At 28.8% G+C, this 15,971-nt stretch overlaps 10 protein-coding genes across 10 annotated transcripts, besides 21 other annotated features; 8 read left to right on the top strand and 2 right to left on the bottom strand.

Moving 5' to 3' along the window:
• Positions 1-239: 239 nt before the first annotated feature.
• On the top strand, positions 240-830 carry TA13945 (guanylate kinase, putative; the record flags this gene model as incomplete). Its single annotated transcript, XM_947046.1, has 1 exon — positions 240-830. The coding sequence occupies one exon, from the start codon at positions 240-242 to the stop codon at positions 828-830; it is 591 nt and encodes a 196-aa protein (XP_952139.1).
• A 288-nt stretch (positions 831-1,118) lies between these two features.
• Positions 1,119-3,491, top strand: TA13940 (uncharacterized protein; the record flags this gene model as incomplete). Its single annotated transcript, XM_947047.1, has 3 exons — positions 1,119-1,621; positions 1,678-3,007; positions 3,138-3,491. 3 exons carry the CDS (start codon positions 1,119-1,121, stop codon positions 3,489-3,491), a joined length of 2,187 nt encoding a protein of 728 aa, XP_952140.1.
• Positions 1,359-1,427: a sequence feature (5 probable transmembrane helices predicted for TA13940 by TMHMM2.0 at aa 81-103, 143-165, 559-581, 641-663 and 705-727).
• Positions 1,545-1,613: a sequence feature (5 probable transmembrane helices predicted for TA13940 by TMHMM2.0 at aa 81-103, 143-165, 559-581, 641-663 and 705-727).
• Positions 2,849-2,917: a sequence feature (5 probable transmembrane helices predicted for TA13940 by TMHMM2.0 at aa 81-103, 143-165, 559-581, 641-663 and 705-727).
• Positions 3,225-3,293: a sequence feature (5 probable transmembrane helices predicted for TA13940 by TMHMM2.0 at aa 81-103, 143-165, 559-581, 641-663 and 705-727).
• Positions 3,417-3,485: a sequence feature (5 probable transmembrane helices predicted for TA13940 by TMHMM2.0 at aa 81-103, 143-165, 559-581, 641-663 and 705-727).
• A 474-nt stretch (positions 3,492-3,965) lies between the features above and the next one.
• On the bottom strand, positions 3,966-4,588 carry TA13935 (uncharacterized protein; the record flags this gene model as incomplete). The annotated part of the gene is made up of 2 exons (XM_947048.1): positions 3,966-4,188; positions 4,323-4,588. The coding sequence occupies 2 exons, from the start codon at positions 4,586-4,588 to the stop codon at positions 3,966-3,968; spliced, it is 489 nt and encodes a 162-aa protein (XP_952141.1).
• A 144-nt stretch (positions 4,589-4,732) lies between these two features.
• Positions 4,733-4,852: a sequence feature (Signal anchor predicted for TA13930 by SignalP 2.0 HMM (Signal peptide probability 0.001, signal anchor probability 0.979) with cleavage site probability 0.000 between residues 40 and 41).
• TA13930 (uncharacterized protein) lies at positions 4,733-5,011 on the top strand (the record flags this gene model as incomplete). The annotated part of the gene is made up of 1 exon (XM_947049.1): positions 4,733-5,011. One exon carries the CDS (start codon positions 4,733-4,735, stop codon positions 5,009-5,011), a length of 279 nt encoding a protein of 92 aa, XP_952142.1.
• Positions 4,787-4,855: a sequence feature (1 probable transmembrane helix predicted for TA13930 by TMHMM2.0 at aa 19-41).
• A 2-nt stretch (positions 5,012-5,013) lies between the features above and the next one.
• TA13925 (uncharacterized protein) lies at positions 5,014-5,403 on the top strand (the record flags this gene model as incomplete). Its single annotated transcript, XM_947050.1, has 3 exons — positions 5,014-5,077; positions 5,148-5,195; positions 5,249-5,403. The coding sequence occupies 3 exons, from the start codon at positions 5,014-5,016 to the stop codon at positions 5,401-5,403; spliced, it is 267 nt and encodes an 88-aa protein (XP_952143.1).
• An 877-nt stretch (positions 5,404-6,280) lies between these two features.
• Positions 6,281-6,700, top strand: TA13920 (uncharacterized protein; the record flags this gene model as incomplete). The annotated part of the gene is made up of 2 exons (XM_947051.1): positions 6,281-6,392; positions 6,501-6,700. 2 exons carry the CDS (start codon positions 6,281-6,283, stop codon positions 6,698-6,700), a joined length of 312 nt encoding a protein of 103 aa, XP_952144.1.
• Positions 6,701-6,845: 145 nt separating this feature from the next.
• TA13915 (uncharacterized protein) lies at positions 6,846-8,786 on the bottom strand (the record flags this gene model as incomplete). Its single annotated transcript, XM_947052.1, has 1 exon — positions 6,846-8,786. The coding sequence occupies one exon, from the start codon at positions 8,784-8,786 to the stop codon at positions 6,846-6,848; it is 1,941 nt and encodes a 646-aa protein (XP_952145.1).
• A 569-nt stretch (positions 8,787-9,355) lies between these two features.
• On the top strand, positions 9,356-10,636 carry TA13910 (60S ribosomal subunit protein L4/L1, putative; the record flags this gene model as incomplete). The annotated part of the gene is made up of 1 exon (XM_947053.1): positions 9,356-10,636. The coding sequence occupies one exon, from the start codon at positions 9,356-9,358 to the stop codon at positions 10,634-10,636; it is 1,281 nt and encodes a 426-aa protein (XP_952146.1).
• A 1,364-nt stretch (positions 10,637-12,000) lies between these two features.
• On the top strand, positions 12,001-15,143 carry TA13905 (uncharacterized protein; the record flags this gene model as incomplete). The annotated part of the gene is made up of 11 exons (XM_947054.1): positions 12,001-12,335; positions 12,589-12,900; positions 13,108-13,198; positions 13,387-13,537; positions 13,634-13,743; positions 13,767-13,820; positions 13,922-13,988; positions 14,111-14,241; positions 14,327-14,614; positions 14,805-15,015; positions 15,073-15,143. The coding sequence occupies 11 exons, from the start codon at positions 12,001-12,003 to the stop codon at positions 15,141-15,143; spliced, it is 1,821 nt and encodes a 606-aa protein (XP_952147.1).
• Positions 12,277-12,335: a sequence feature (8 probable transmembrane helices predicted for TA13905 by TMHMM2.0 at aa 93-115, 248-270, 282-304, 319-341, 348-370, 400-422, 474-496 and 506-525).
• Positions 12,589-12,598: a sequence feature (8 probable transmembrane helices predicted for TA13905 by TMHMM2.0 at aa 93-115, 248-270, 282-304, 319-341, 348-370, 400-422, 474-496 and 506-525).
• Positions 13,390-13,458: a sequence feature (8 probable transmembrane helices predicted for TA13905 by TMHMM2.0 at aa 93-115, 248-270, 282-304, 319-341, 348-370, 400-422, 474-496 and 506-525).
• Positions 13,492-13,537: a sequence feature (8 probable transmembrane helices predicted for TA13905 by TMHMM2.0 at aa 93-115, 248-270, 282-304, 319-341, 348-370, 400-422, 474-496 and 506-525).
• Positions 13,634-13,656: a sequence feature (8 probable transmembrane helices predicted for TA13905 by TMHMM2.0 at aa 93-115, 248-270, 282-304, 319-341, 348-370, 400-422, 474-496 and 506-525).
• Positions 13,699-13,743: a sequence feature (8 probable transmembrane helices predicted for TA13905 by TMHMM2.0 at aa 93-115, 248-270, 282-304, 319-341, 348-370, 400-422, 474-496 and 506-525).
• Positions 13,767-13,790: a sequence feature (8 probable transmembrane helices predicted for TA13905 by TMHMM2.0 at aa 93-115, 248-270, 282-304, 319-341, 348-370, 400-422, 474-496 and 506-525).
• Positions 13,809-13,820: a sequence feature (8 probable transmembrane helices predicted for TA13905 by TMHMM2.0 at aa 93-115, 248-270, 282-304, 319-341, 348-370, 400-422, 474-496 and 506-525).
• Positions 13,922-13,978: a sequence feature (8 probable transmembrane helices predicted for TA13905 by TMHMM2.0 at aa 93-115, 248-270, 282-304, 319-341, 348-370, 400-422, 474-496 and 506-525).
• Positions 14,188-14,241: a sequence feature (8 probable transmembrane helices predicted for TA13905 by TMHMM2.0 at aa 93-115, 248-270, 282-304, 319-341, 348-370, 400-422, 474-496 and 506-525).
• Positions 14,327-14,341: a sequence feature (8 probable transmembrane helices predicted for TA13905 by TMHMM2.0 at aa 93-115, 248-270, 282-304, 319-341, 348-370, 400-422, 474-496 and 506-525).
• Positions 14,495-14,563: a sequence feature (8 probable transmembrane helices predicted for TA13905 by TMHMM2.0 at aa 93-115, 248-270, 282-304, 319-341, 348-370, 400-422, 474-496 and 506-525).
• Positions 14,591-14,614: a sequence feature (8 probable transmembrane helices predicted for TA13905 by TMHMM2.0 at aa 93-115, 248-270, 282-304, 319-341, 348-370, 400-422, 474-496 and 506-525).
• Positions 14,805-14,840: a sequence feature (8 probable transmembrane helices predicted for TA13905 by TMHMM2.0 at aa 93-115, 248-270, 282-304, 319-341, 348-370, 400-422, 474-496 and 506-525).
• A 120-nt stretch (positions 15,144-15,263) lies between the features above and the next one.
• TA13895 (proline synthetase associated protein, putative) lies at positions 15,264-15,920 on the top strand (the record flags this gene model as incomplete). The annotated part of the gene is made up of 2 exons (XM_947055.1): positions 15,264-15,642; positions 15,682-15,920. The coding sequence occupies 2 exons, from the start codon at positions 15,264-15,266 to the stop codon at positions 15,918-15,920; spliced, it is 618 nt and encodes a 205-aa protein (XP_952148.1).
• Positions 15,921-15,971: the final 51 nt, after the last annotated feature.

Consider the following 15,971-nt stretch of genomic DNA (forward strand, 5'->3'; position numbering starts at 1 on the left):
ATTATTTTATTTGTATTTTTATTTATTATATTTAATGTTTTATATTAATTTTTCATAATTTTAATACGTCTCATTACATTACACAATTCATTACATTACACAATCATACGTATAATAATTTTTTTATTCATCCAATTACTTTATCTTACATATTATTATTTAATTTTACTTATTATTAATTAATTAATTAATTATATTAAATAAGTTAGAATAATATAATAATGTATAAATTATATTAGATGTTAGAAAGTATAGAATTACCTATATTGATAATTGTTGGTCCATCAGGTTCAGGGAAGACAACATTGAATTCTAGGCTTATAAAAGATTATCCAGAAATATTTGAATCGAGTGTGAGTTATACAAGTCGTCCAATGCGTATTGGTGAACGTGATGGTGTACATTATACATTTATATCTACAGAAGAATTTGATCAAATGTATGTAGATGATGAATTTGTAGAATATACAAACTATGTAGGATCTAAATATGGTACAGCACGTTCAGAATTAAAGCGTATACAAAATTTGGGTAAAGTCCCAGTATTAGAAATTGATATTAAAGGATATAAACAATTATTAAATGCTAAATTAAATTTAAAAGGTGTATTTATTGAACCACCATGTCTAGAAACTTTAAGACAACGATTAATTAAGAGAGGTTGTAATACTGAAGAATCCATTAATAAACGTGTTGAACGAGCTAATCAAGAAGTCGAAGAATCTTTGAAATGTCATTTTGACTTCAGATTACCAAATGAAAATCTTGATGAAGCTTATAATTCTTTAATTAATAAATTATCTGAATGGTATCCAATCCATAAAACATAAAATTAAATCAAATCTTATATTTTGTCTACTAACTAGTAGAGTATTATAATATAGCTTTAATATGCTTGTAATACCATTATATGTTTAAATATCCTTAAATACTTAGAGTACTTAATACTCTTAATTACTTCTGGTACTAAAATAACAGCAATAACTGAATATCCTGAGACTATTACTGGTACTGTTACTATTAAAACAGGTTGTGGTAATGATGCTAAGCAGGCTACTGGTGGTACTCCCAAAATTGAGAATCCTACTGATACAGGTGCTACTCTAACTATTACTAATATGCAGCCTAATGGTAGTGCTCCTCTTGAGGATACTAGTAGTGCTGTTCCTTGTACTGTCAGTGTGGCCATTGATAATAAAACTCTTACTATTAACTATGGTGATAATAAGTGTATTGAAATTACTCTTGGTGATAGTGATAGTATTACAAAAGCTGGTACTGCTGTTCCTTATGGTCACATACTTACTGAAAGTTTTGATATGAGTAAAGTTCACTGGCCAGAGATAATTTCTCCCACACTCATGGTTATTGTTGTCATTGTATTTCTGATAGCCACAATATTTCCACCAGTAATAATTGCTGTTCTTAGATTAAGGGCACCGGCTTGGTCACCTCAGCACAACTTAGGAGGTCGTTGGGGGCTATGGACAAAATACGATTATGCTCCTGATTGGAATAAACCATCTGAAACTACTACTGTCCATGCTTACCTATGGCACTTCTTTGATCTGTTAATGGACATTAAGATCTCTCTAGCTGTTGTATTCATCTACTCACTTCAGTACACACTACATACCAAATTCTGAAACATGGCGTAGGTAATCCTAACATGTTCAGATTCGGTACTACCCAATCTTGGGATGGCTACGACACTACTCGTAATACTAGTCTTGACTTTAAAGTTACTCTCAATGCCACTAGTGGTAGTAATACTTTTGCTTCTAGTGGTTCTATAAAAATTACTGTAGGTGCTGCTGATTTTGCAACACTCACTGGTACTAATGTTCAAGTCACTAATATAGGTGGTACTATCAAGAAGTACATAGATAGCAATAAGCCTCCTGATCCTAGTAATCTCCAACCAATCACAAACACTAGTGATCCACTCAATAAGGGTACTAAGTTAGAAATCGATGCCACTGGTTCCATCTCTAGTATTACTGCAGAAGTTACCATTAAAGGTGATCTAACTGTATCCTCCACTGATCAGAAACTTGGCTCCTCTGCACTCACCCTAGGTGGTAGTGAAGGTCTAGGTGGAACCATAACACCCCAAGATTCTGGCACCAAAGTCACAATCAAGAATACTAGTACTATCACACTGACAAGGAAGGCTCTGACTGCCATTCAGTCTCTCACTCAGAATGCCGTCACTCTCGATAAAACTGGTGGTGGTCAATTTACGTCTAAGGCCACAATCACTATAACTCGTGGTGAAGACAATAAAACAGATTACAACTTCACAGCGCTCACTGTCACTACTAATCTTGAAATCAACATCACTCAGGGAACCATCAAAAATGCCACTAATACTCTCCAAACCACTAGTCCTGAACTCGATAAGGATGATGTTCTAGAGCTTAATGCCACTGGCACAATCACAAAACCTGTTGGCACTACAGGTGATGTTAAACTTGCAGGTACTATAGTGGTCACATCAGATAAAAAACAAATTGGTTCCAGTCTCACCATCACTGGAGGTCCCAGCGGTGGTGTAGGTGGAACCCTAAATCTCACTAATCAAACTAAAACTGACACTATTCCTGCACATGTCACAATCAGTAGTAGTACTCTCACAATCGATAAAGCTGCCTACGACACTCTCAAGTCAGCTGGTGCTGTGACTCCTGATTCTCTTAAGATTGGTGCAAGTGATAGTAAAGTTCGTATTCCTGCTAATGCTACAGGTGGTGCTAAAGAAGCTGGTCTCGCTAATGAACCGAGTTTTAAGAAGTACTGGCATTTATTTCCTCCTAACTATTATGACGAGGATTTTCCTTACTGGACATCTATATTTCCTGCACTCATGGTACTTCTGATAGCTACAATATTTCCACCAATGATAGTGGTTATACTCCAAAAAGAAGCTAAAACACATTCTCCGAAATACTATATGGGTTGGGGAGATGGAAATCTTCGTTACTGGCACTTAGTTGATTTGTTGCTTGTTATTAAAATATCTCTAACTGGCATATTCATATATTCACTTCATTACCGAGAATCACATAGCTACTGATTCTGCTCCTATGTGTGAAATTAGTGTTACTAGTCAGAATAAGCTTACTATTACATATCAGGATACTCAGGAGGCTAAGGTTAAGGAAGCTACTTATACTCCTCCTACTGGTGCTCCTTATAAGTATATTGTTAAGGATCCTAAAACTAATATAACTTATACTTTTACAACTACTGCTCAGCTTACTAGTGGTGCTGCTACTATAACTGTTACTGTTGATTATGGTCATATATTTGCTGAAGGATTCGGTGATCTTGAAGATGTCAAGACATCCAAACACGTAGAACAAGAATCAGAACCAGAAAAATGCAACGAAGATGCTGAAAATCAATCTGATAATCTTGTTCATGCTTGGATATGGCACTTCTTTGTTATCCTAGTTGTTGTGGACTGTTGCTTATGGCTACTATCGTGATACTAAAATAACAGCAATAACATATCCTAAGAATGAGGCTATTAAGGGTAAGGTTAAAATTAAAACTGGTACTCTTAATACTGATGGTAGCTGTGCTAAGACCACTACTCAGCTTAGTGCTACTACTGCCAATATTACTAATCCTACTGAGACTAAGGGTACTACTCTTACTATTACTAATATTACTACTAAATATATTCTTATATACCTAATTAAGTACCCATAATACCTTAAGTACTAATATACCCTATAGTACTCTAGTATATATACATATATATAGTAGTAGGTATATAATATGTATATTAAAAAATTAATTGGATTGTTTTTGTGTATTAATTGTATTATAACGTGGATGTCCAGTATTCTATAATCATATTAAATACCATTAAAATTATATAACTAACTACCTCCATAAGGGGTATAACTGTAGAACTATAGAAGACCCCTTTCAGGGTCATTACTGTCCGGTGGACCTCACACCGTAACGGGAGATACCAAATCAATAACTTGTTGTTCTATAATATCTTTTAGAAATGTAGCAAATTTATAAAGTGCTCCTACAGCTACAGCTGAAAGTACAACTGCCATAAACTTCTTTAAACCTTTATGAGATTCAAGTGAATATTTCCTATAATCCAATTCACGAGATAATAAATTATTCACACCCAAATCTTCAAATTCTCCAGAAAATACATATCTACACATTATTATACCAATTAACTAATTATTATCTCAATTAACTAATTATTATCTAAATTAACTAATTAATAATATTATATACTTAATTATACTGTTAATCTATTAATTAATTAATTAATATATATTTAATACGATTGATTAAAAATATGATTGAATCCAGGACAATCAAATAGATCATCAGATAGACAATTTTCATATTGTGAATTTTTAGCAAAAATATTTTTATAATTCAATTTATTATATTTATTTAATAATTTTGTTCTAATTAATGATTTTGTATTAATTTGTGTTAAAGAATTTATTTGATTAGGTATTAAATTTACAAATCCAAATCTTCTTAATGATTCTACACATTTTATATATTTCAATATTATTATATAAATTATTATTCTTTTCATATAATTATTTTATTCTTATATATTCTTATATACTATTTATATTACTAATATTACTACTGTTAACACTATTTATAACACTATTAACCACATTACTAATATTACTAATATTAATTAATTATTAATTATTGATTAATTTATATATTTATGGAATTATTGAAATATTATAATAGAATAAAAAGATTTGATAAGAGAAGTGGTTTTTTTACACTTGGTATACCAAGTTTAACAGTTATGTTAAGTATAATAATTACTGGTACATTTCTTATTGATAAACAACTTGAATTGAAATATTTAAGAGAACAAAGTGTAACTTCAAGAGAACAAACTTTAAAAGAAGAACATGAAGAAATGATTAAAATGTTAAATAAAGTCATTCCAACACAAAATTTAAATAATTCTATACCAATACCACAATCTGATTAATTATGGAACAATTTATTAATATTAAATTACAATATATTACATCAATATTTCCATATTCATTCATAGGTACTTTTCCAATACTATTCTGATAATTATTCAATTAAATTAAATAATTTTAATTTAATTCAATTATTAGGAGAAGTAATAAATTCATATGAAAATTGGAATAATAAATATGTTATAGGTAAAAATTTATATATATCTTTATTAATTTTATAATTTTATATTTTTGATTAGGATTTATTGGAATGAATAGTAGAATAATAAATGATATAATAGAATTACAACCAATAAATCAAGTATCAATTTTACCAAATGATATTAAAATTGATACTAAAATTATTGTTAATAATCTTAAACCATTAATAACATCATTATTATGTAAATTTTAGTTATTTTACGTTACGGTCTTGGTCACACAGACCAATAGTCCCCTACTATCTTTACCTTCAAAAGGGCTCCCTTACCCCTGAAGGGGTTCCTTTAGTTATCCTAGTTATATATAGTAGTTAGTTATATACCCCTAAGATTCCTATACTTATATAGTTAGTTAGCTCTCTTTCCCTATTACACTCCATACCCATAGAATTAGCTCCCTTTCCCGGGGTCTATTTAGTGTATATTTAGCTCTCTTTCCCTTAGTAATACTATTAGTATTAATTGATTATTGTTTTTGATTAGGTGATTATTTATATTTAAAAACCAATGAAAATGAAATTATTATTATTATTTCACCCAATTGGGTATCCAAACTTACTTTAATTTAGATAGATTTAGTTTAAGTTAATTTAGTTTAGTTTAGATTAGATTAGTGATTAATAATTTATAGGAAGAATCGATATCATATATACAATGGATATTATTAAAGAATGCATATATAATAATATATATACCAAAAGATAATGTAATTAAATAAAATTAATATTCTTAGGATATATTAAATAAATGGACACGACATCCTTTCTTCAAACATCAATCTTTCAAAAATAAATCCAATAAAAGTATTAACTAATAATTAGATAATATAATGGAAAAATAATTAGTAAAATTAGCTAAAAAAAATAAATCCCAAAATTGATCGGGTTAGGAGAAATAAAATTTCCTCACCCAGTCAATTATTGCTGCACCTAAACTACCTACTCCTTAACTACCTAGACTACTTAACTCGACTAGACTTAACTACTACTATATTAATACTATCTATTAATTGAATGTTAATTATTAGTAATATTAAGAAGTATAAAATGTGAAGAAATAAATGAAGATATAATGAAAATAACAAGTGGATATGGAGCTAGTGCTATATTAATATTAGATGGTACAATTGAAGCATTTTCTACTAATCAAGTAACATTACATAGACAAATTTTATTATCAACAGGTAATCCAAATAATAATAATTAATTTAATTTAATCTAATTAATTCAATTCAATCCAATTCATTTAATCTAATCTAATTAATAATTTGAGGTGATTAAGATAATTATAGGAATTGGTGGTAGAATAGTTTGGTGTAATGAAATAGAACAAATAGATCCATGTGAATGTAAATGTTTATATTCAAAAGGAATTTCATTATCATTTTTTAATCCTAAATCTATCTTCAATACCAATTCTTATCAAGGAATTATACAACATTCTATTTTATTATTTTTAAAACATATTAATACATTATATCTTTCAAATTAATTTTTTTTCTCCCCAATTTCCCCAATTTCAAATAATTTTATTAATTTCATAAATTTTAAATTAATTTATTTTTTCCCCCAATTTTATAAATTTTAAATTAATTTAAATAATTTTAAATAATTTTTAAATAAATATGTATAGAAGATTAATGTATATTAAAATTAGTGAATGTTGGTGTAGAAGATGATTTTTGAAATGTATTAAACTTTCTTCTAAAATTCATTTCTATATTACTTTCCATATCCGTTACGGTGTCTGGTCCACCACCAACCCCGAAAGGGTCTACCTTAGTATTAGTACTAACCCCGAAAGGGTCTACCTTAGTATTAGTACTAACCCCGAAAGGGTCTACCTTATTATCCACACCAACTCCCTTAGTACTATTAGTACTATTACTAGTATTAGGTAGATTATGAGTACTAAGTATTCTAGGTATACTATTAGTACTACTACTACTATTAGGTACAAATGTACTGTCTATAGTATCAATACTAGTACCTTCAGTACCTTCAGTTGCCGTAGTACCTGACACCGTAACGGAGTTAAAAGATTTACAACTAAGTTGTATTGATGCTAACCATGAAATAGAATTGAGTAATTTATTGAAATGGAATCCAAATAATAGAAAACGATCTAATTTTAAATGTGAATTGAATTTATTATAAACTTCAGTATCAGTTGTTGGTAAAATTGAAATATATTCTTGTGAATTACCAAATAAAAGATATTCAAATGAATCTTTCGAACCAACTCTTTTCAATGATTCTGTTGATTTTAATGAATTTTGACAATGTATTTCTACTTGTTCTAAATCATAAAATGATGGTATTCTTCTTATATCATTTTTTGGATCTATTAGTTTTAGATTCTCCGTTACGGTGTCAGGTCCACTGCCAACAGCCCCGAAAGGGGCTTCCTTAACCCCCCAAGGGGTTTCCATACTATCCCTAACAGTAGTATTATTATTAGTAGTACACTCTGTAACCATAGAATTAGCTCCCTTTCCCATAGTATTATTAGTACTAAAAGTGTTAAGAGTATTGAACTTACTAGTACTGGTACTATTGGTGAGGATATTACTTTTGGGACTGTTACTACTAGTAAGGATACTGTTGGTACTGGTGAGGATATTAATTTTGGGGCTATTGTTGGACCTGTCACCGTAACGTGAAATACTATCAATTTCAAAAAAATGTTTACTAGAAACACGTTTATTAAATCCAGTTTTAACAACTTTACTCATTTCTTTCTTCATATTCTTCATACCATCAATCATATTACTCATACTATTTATTCTACTCATACTACTTATTCTACTAATAGTACTCCTACTGTCCACTCTACTCATACTACTACACCTACTCATAGTATTAGTAGTACCCATAGTACACTCCATACCCATAGAATTAGCTCCCTTTCCCATAGTACCCTTGGTACTAAGAATATCTACTCGATCAAAACTATCAACTCTATTTAAACTATCCACCGTATCTATACTATCAAACATATCCATATCCATATTTTCCATATCTTTAGTAACAGTAGCTTCTTTAGTAGTATTTATAGTAAATTGTTTAGTATTTCGATTAGTATTACCAGTAATAGCAACAATATAATTTTCATCCATTACGGTGTCTGTTACGGTGTTTGGTCCAACGGCACCCTTAGTACTAGTTAGATTATGAGTACTAAGTATTCTAGGAATACTACCAGTAGTATTAGTATTAGTAGTATACTCCGTATCGTAGGAACTGGTATCCGTGGGACGTGTCACCGTTACGGGAGTATATGTATTATTGAATTTAGATTTTATTTCTGGTATATCTATGATTTCTATTGAATTATATATATTTTCATATCCACTTATTCCATCATCTATATTGAATTTATTAGGTGAAGTAATATTCTCCATTACGGTGCTTGCTCCACGGCCACCACCGAAAGGTACTACCTTATCCCCGTAAGGGGTTTCCTTAACCCCGTAAGGGGATTCCTTAGTATTAACAGTATTAGTAGTAGCTCCATTTGGAGGAGGAATAGTATTAGTATGTGTATTATTAAAATATGTTGAATCAATAAAATCCATTTTTTTAAATTATTTTTTACAAAAATTACATTTTTTTATTTTTACAGATTTCTTATAGAATTTTTTATTATTTTTTACAATTTAAAATATTAAAATTAAAACTACAAATTTACAAAATTAAAATATTAAAATTTAAAATCCCAAAATTTTACAAATTTACTATTAAAAAATAGTTTACTATTGAAATATTATTTAAAAATTATATGGAAAGTAATTAGAAAAGTATATTAGAAGAAGTTTAAAGTGTCAATGACACAAATTACCAAAAAAAAATTTGGTATTAGAAAAATTCCATTATGGAAATTAAAATTCCAATACTTTAAATTCATTTAATTATATAATATTATTTAATTATATATCCAAATATATGAATGGGGAGGTCTTGTAATTAAACACTATATTCATTTTATTATTTTTATTCTAATAATAATTATTCTAATTAAAATTTTTATTCTAATAAGTTTAATTAAAATTTATTAAATAATATTGAAAATTTGATTTAACTGACGAATTTGGAAATTTGGTACATTGGAACTTTAATAATTTTGGGTAGATTGAGAATTTGAGAAATGGTACATAGACCAGTAGTATCAGTATTTAGTGTATCTACTGAGAAGCGTATGGGTAGTACAATAATGCCAAGAGTATTTTCTACACCATTACGTTCTGACTTGGTTCATTATGTCCATACGAATATGTCTAAGAATAAGCGTCAGGCATATGCGATTTCACGTATGAGTGGATATCAGACTTCAGCACGTTCTTGGGGTACAGGTCGTGCATTATCACGTACTCCAAGAGTGAAAGGTGGTGGTACACATAGATCCGGACAAGCAGCTTATGCGAATTTTTGTCGTGCAGGTGGTATGTTTGCACCAACACGTACATGGCGTCATTGGCATAGGAAAATCAATTTAAAAGAAAAAAGATTAGCATTAGCAGTATCAGTAGCGGCAACAGCTTCAGTACCATTAGTAATGTCACGTGGTCACAGGGTTGAGTCGGTACCAGAATTACCATTAGTATTAGATGACACAATGGAGACATTGACGAAAACACGTGATGCAGTTGAGTTATTGAATTCTATGGGATTAGCAGATGAATTAAAACGAGTATCAGTAACGAAAAGGACCAAGAGAAAGGGTAAAAAGAGACCAGTAGGTCCATTGGTAGTTATGAGAAGTACAGCAGTTGAAGGTAAAAGAGCATTTAGAAATATTCCAGGAGTAGATGTCATGTCTGTAGAACATATGAATTTACTTAAATTAGCACCTGCTGGTACATTAGGTCGATTAGTAATATTTTCTAAATCAGCATTTGAGTTATTGGATTCCTGCGTTACGGTGACTGGTCCTACGGGTACCAAGGGTACTAAGAGTACTGTAGGTACTGAGGTTACTGAGAGTACAGTTGTACCAGGTACTACTACTACTGCTGGACCAAGCACCGTAACGGGCACCGTAACGGGGAAAAATCTATTGAATATAAGTAGTGGATTAAAAAGTGCTGATGTGAATAGATTAATAAATAGTACAATAGTACAAAGTAATTTAAGACATCAGAAATTATTAACAAGAGTACATAAAGTACAAAAGAAACATTCAAGAAGATTATTAAAATTATTACATAATTCTACCGTAACGGTGACTGGTACTAGGGACACAGTTGTACCAAGTACTAAGGATAGTACAGTTGTACCAGGTACCAGTACTGGAGTTGGTACTGTGGGAGCAAGCACCGTAACGGGCACCGTAACGAAATCAACATTGAAGAAAAATTCAAGAAAATATTATAAAGATATACAAGAAGGTTTAGGTGTAAAAAAACCACTTGTATTACATCTTAATTAATATTATACTTAATTATAGTATATACTAGGTAGATTTAGATAATTTTATGAAAAAATTGGAAAAATAGGATTTTGGAAATAAATGTACAAAATTGATCGGGTTAGAGGAAATAAATTTTCTTCTCTCCTCAATTGTTGCTGCTCCTAACCCCTTAACTACTCTACATAACTAATAATCTAATTTTAGGAAAAAATAATTCCAAATTTAGTGATTTTGGAAATAAATGTCCAAAATTGATCGGGTTAGAGGAAATAAATTTTCTTCTCTCCTCAATTATTGCTGCACCTAGACCACTTAACTATTATTAACTAATAATCTAATTTTAGTAAAAAATAATTCCAAAAAACACTAATTTGGAAATAAATACCAAAATTGATCGGGTTAGGAGAAATAAATTTTCTACACCCTTTTAATATTGCTGCTACCTAATTACTTATTAGATTTTTTTTAAATGTTAATTGGTAGAAAATTGGATCGATTAATATATGTAAAATCATTAGATTTTAAATATATAAAACAAATCCTTCTACAACATAATAATAATAATTTTTCCAAGTAATTATCATCAATTACAATTAATTAAATTATTAATTAATATTAATTTAATTTTAATATTTTTTTATTAATTTGGAAAATTGATTATTTTTTAGGATATTTATTAGAGATTATATACCATTAATATTATATGGTAATACACATATTAAATTTATAAATCAATTAAATCCAAATAATCAATTCATACAAATTATACAACGTAACTTTTAAAAAATTCAGTTAAATTAATAAAAAATTAAATTAAATTAACTAAATTAACTAATTAACTATGAATAAATTAATATTAATATAATTTTTTTAATGAATAAATTTAGATAATGGAATAATTAGAAAATTAAATTTAAAATTATATTTATATCCACAACAACTTTTACAAAGAATTTTTTCCATACAATTATAATTTCATAAACATTTTTATACATTCAATTTATTTCCTTACCTTAGTTATAGCCTTAGAAGTAGTTTAGTTATACCTTTAGGAGTAGTTAGCCCCTTCCGGGGCACCTTAATTAGTTAGCTCCCTTTCCCTTAGTACACTCCATAGCTGTAAAATTAGCTCCCTTTCCCAGGGTGTAGTTAGTGTAGAATTAGCTCCCTTTCCCTGTTCTAGTTGGTTAGTTATACCTTTGGTAGTAGTTATTTGGTTAGTTAGTCCCTTACGGGATTAGATAAGTTGATTAATGTATCAAAATTGCATAAATTTATAAAATATTAATAAAAAAATTTCTAAAATGTTAATTAAACAATTTGATAATGATAATTCTCTTAAATCAATTAATACTATGAATACTAATAAGGCTACTGGTACTATGACTGGTACTAAGGATACTAAGGGTACAGGTACTAAGGCTAATACTACTAAAGCTAATGGTACTAAGGTTAATATTCCTAAGGCTAATAATGCTAAGGCCAATTTGAAGGTAAAAACAATTGGTAATATATTTGATAATAAAGATACAAGAATAAATAATGAATTGGAGAAGATTAGAATAAATGATTTGAAATTAGTAACAAGTAAAACGAAATTTAATAAAGAATTAATTAAATTAAAAGATGATTCAAAACATAAAGATAATCCTTTAAGAGGTCGACTTGTTGTTTGTATCTTCACATCAACTGCTATCATCTTCACATTCTTTGCACAGTATTATATACAGTAGAGTAGTTAAGGAGTTAAATAGTAGTTTAAGTAGTTAAGGGGTAGTTAAGTAGAGGTAGTCTAGGTGCAGCAAAAATTGTGGACCGAGGAAAATTTATTTCCTCTAACCCGATCAATTTTGGGATTTATTTTTTTCTACCTATTTTTTAGAATTATTTTTTCCTTAATTAGTTTATTTTAGTTAATTGATGAATTATTAGTTAATTTTTAGTTAATTGTTCATTAATTAATGGAATAGGATGATATATAATAAAACAACATTTGGTGGTAGATGTATATCTAGAATATTATATAAAAATGAGAGTAATTTTATACCTATTGGACATGGTGCTTGTGAAAATAATTTATTAACTAATGCTACTAAACGAGTATTTATGGGACCATCAGAAGCTGATAAAGGTTGGCCAATAATAAAAACAACAAATATTGAACGAGAAATCAAATGGTATTTTCCATTTGAAACTGATTCCAATACATTTCAAATCAATTCTATCTTCTCATTTGGTGGTCTAGAAACTAATTATATTCGTAATTATAAAGAATATTTTAGGTTAAGTAGTAGTTAGGGTTAGGTAGTTAAGTAATGGATTAGGAGTTAGGTAGTTATGGAGTAGTTATGGAGTAGGTAGTCTAGGTGCAGCAAGAATTGTCTAGAGAGGAAAATTTATTTCCTCCAACCCGATCAATTTTGACTTTATTTTTTAAATAGCTATTTTCTTAATTATTTTTAGTTATTTGGGTTAATTGTTGATTATAGATTATTTTGGAGTATGTTTATGCATAAAGGCGTAGCACATTTATTAATAAATTTATTATCACAAATACAAATATTATGGATTATTGAACCAGTAATATACTTACTATAGTTAAGTAGATTAGGTAGTTAAGGGGTAGATTAGGTAGATTAGGTGCAGCAAAAATTGAGGGATTGAGGAAAATTTATTTCTTATAACCCGATCAATTTTGGACATTTATTTCTAAAATCCTAATTTTTCCAATTAATTTCTCATTTTTTAATCTAATTGATGAATTATAGGATTGGGGTTTTATTCGTACATTTTTATTATATTTTATAAGTGGATTGGGTAGTAGTATAACATCAGCATCATTAGATCCTTGTTTTATTACTATAGGATCATCTGGTGCACTTTATGGTCTATATGGTGGTTTATTACCATATATTATTGGTAAACTCACATACCTATACAGATTTATACAGATTTATACATACATTTATATACTAACTACTGATATTACAGATTGATTAATTAAATGTTTTAGAGTATTGGGTAACATTACCATATCCAATTTTCTTGATAATTTTCCTCATTATTTCCATTGTAAAAATTTTTATACAATTAGACAATTGGATTATATAATTAAATTAATTGGAGTATATTATTATTTTTTTTATAGATAATTGGAGTATTAATGGGATTTACACAAAATATTGATAATTATGCACATCTTGTAACTATTTTAGTTATTACGAGTTTACAAAAATATATAGTCAAGAGTATAATAGTATAGTTAAGATAGTATATAATAGTATAATTATGAGTATATTATAGGGTGGATGTATATTTGGATTACTTTGGGGATTTAGTACAATTCGTAGTATATCAATATTTGATGCATGTACTATTTATGAAAATATAATGTTAACAAAACCATTTTCATGGTGTTTAACACAAAATTATATTGATAAATTAAAAATTACTCGAGGAATTAAACAAAGTAATATTCCGTTACGGTGTGAGGTCCACGGCCAACCATCGACTTAGATATTACCCCTAAAAGGCGTTCTCTTAACCCCCCGAAGGGGTTCCCTAGTTATATCACTACTAGTTCCTTAGTTATATATCCATTAAAGGAGTTAATTATATACTTAGTAATACCCCTCACTGGTAGTAGTTAGTTATTCCATTCCCCTGAGGGGGTTACTTATACCCTTACGGGGAGTAGTTAGTACTTAGGTACTTAGTCCCCTCAGGGGGTACTGCTTGACCAAGCACCGTAATGTAATAATAGATTTGAAAGGAAAGAATATAAAGTTTAGTGAAGAAACTAGAAATAAATTTGATTTTATATTTAAACGTATGGAAAAAAATGGTACAAGTGTTTTTAAAAATAGATTACGTGAATGGATTGTACGAATTATTTCAATTACACTTTTGGTATCTCCCGTTACGGTGCTTGTACACACCTACTTAGATATTGCCCCCAAAGGGGCTCCCATATTCCCCGAAGGGGCCTTCTATATAGTTATATACCTATAGTTAGTTATATACCTAGTTATACCCCTCCGGGGAGTAGTTATATCCCCTTACGGGGTGTAGTTAGTTACCGCTTGACCAAGCTCCGTAACGTAACACCTTAACGTAACACCTTAACGTAACACCTTAACGTAACACCGTAACATACTTTACCCCTACCACTCATCAATTTGTTTAGTTGATAATAAGTTTGGTAATGACATTATTATTATTTGAAGAGAAAATGTATAGTAAATTTAAGCCATGGGGACAAATGAAGTTTTCTGGATTTGCAAAATGTACTTGCTGTTATATTAAACCAGAAAAATTACAACGACTTCAATTACCAATTAATACTTTTTGGTGTTTTGATGATTCTGATACTGCCAATAATTTATGTCAACTTCAAAGTATACATTAGGATTTAGTTAAAATACTAACTTATAACATTTATATATTTTTTATAGGTGGATTAGATGGAGGAGTAATTAATACAACTAAAGCTGCCGCACTACATTTATTAGGATATCTTACATAAATTTATATCCACTTATCAATATTTGATTAAATAGATTAATAAATGAATTGTATTGATATAATTGTATTAATAGATGAATTGTATTAAAATGTGTAAGTATATTGTGATTGGATTTGGGAGATGAGTTATATTGAGAAATGGTTAGAATTGAGGAATGAGATTGAGAATTTTGGAGTTGAATTATTAGTTGTAACAAAAAATTGTGAAAAAACTTTAATTAATGAATTGTATAAATTAGGTCAAATAAATTTTGGAGAGAACAGAGTACAAGAATTATATGAAAAGTCTAGAGAATTGGATTCCACAATAAAATGGCATTTTATAGGTCATTTACAAAGTAATAAATGTGGAAAATTATTAGAAGTTCCCAATTTATATATGATCCAGTCATTAGATTCTTTGGAATTATGTAATTTGTTAATACTAAAGACGGAAAAATTAAATAGAGAAATTAATGTCCTTATACAAGTAAATACAACATTAAAAACAACACAATATGGTATAGATTATAGAAATATTACATTAATACAATTAATAGTTACGAGAATATTGGAATCACAGAGATTGAAATTTTGTGGTTTAATGACAATTGGTGATGGTGGAATTGAATGTTTTCAAAGATTAAATATGATTAAAAATGTTTTAATGGAACAATTTATACAGTGTAAAGGATTAGGTGATGAATTTATCATGAGTATGGGCATGTCAAATGATTATAAATTAGCTATACAAATGGGTTCAAATCATATACGTATAGGATCATTAATATTCAATTAATATACAATAATTAATTATTTGAAAAATATGTTTACATAGTTGAGTAGTTAA

Source organism: Theileria annulata, chromosome 2, assembly GCF_000003225.4.
Source record: "Theileria annulata chromosome 2, complete sequence, *** SEQUENCING IN PROGRESS ***".
Classification (NCBI taxonomy): Eukaryota; Apicomplexa; class Aconoidasida; order Piroplasmida; family Theileriidae; genus Theileria; species Theileria annulata.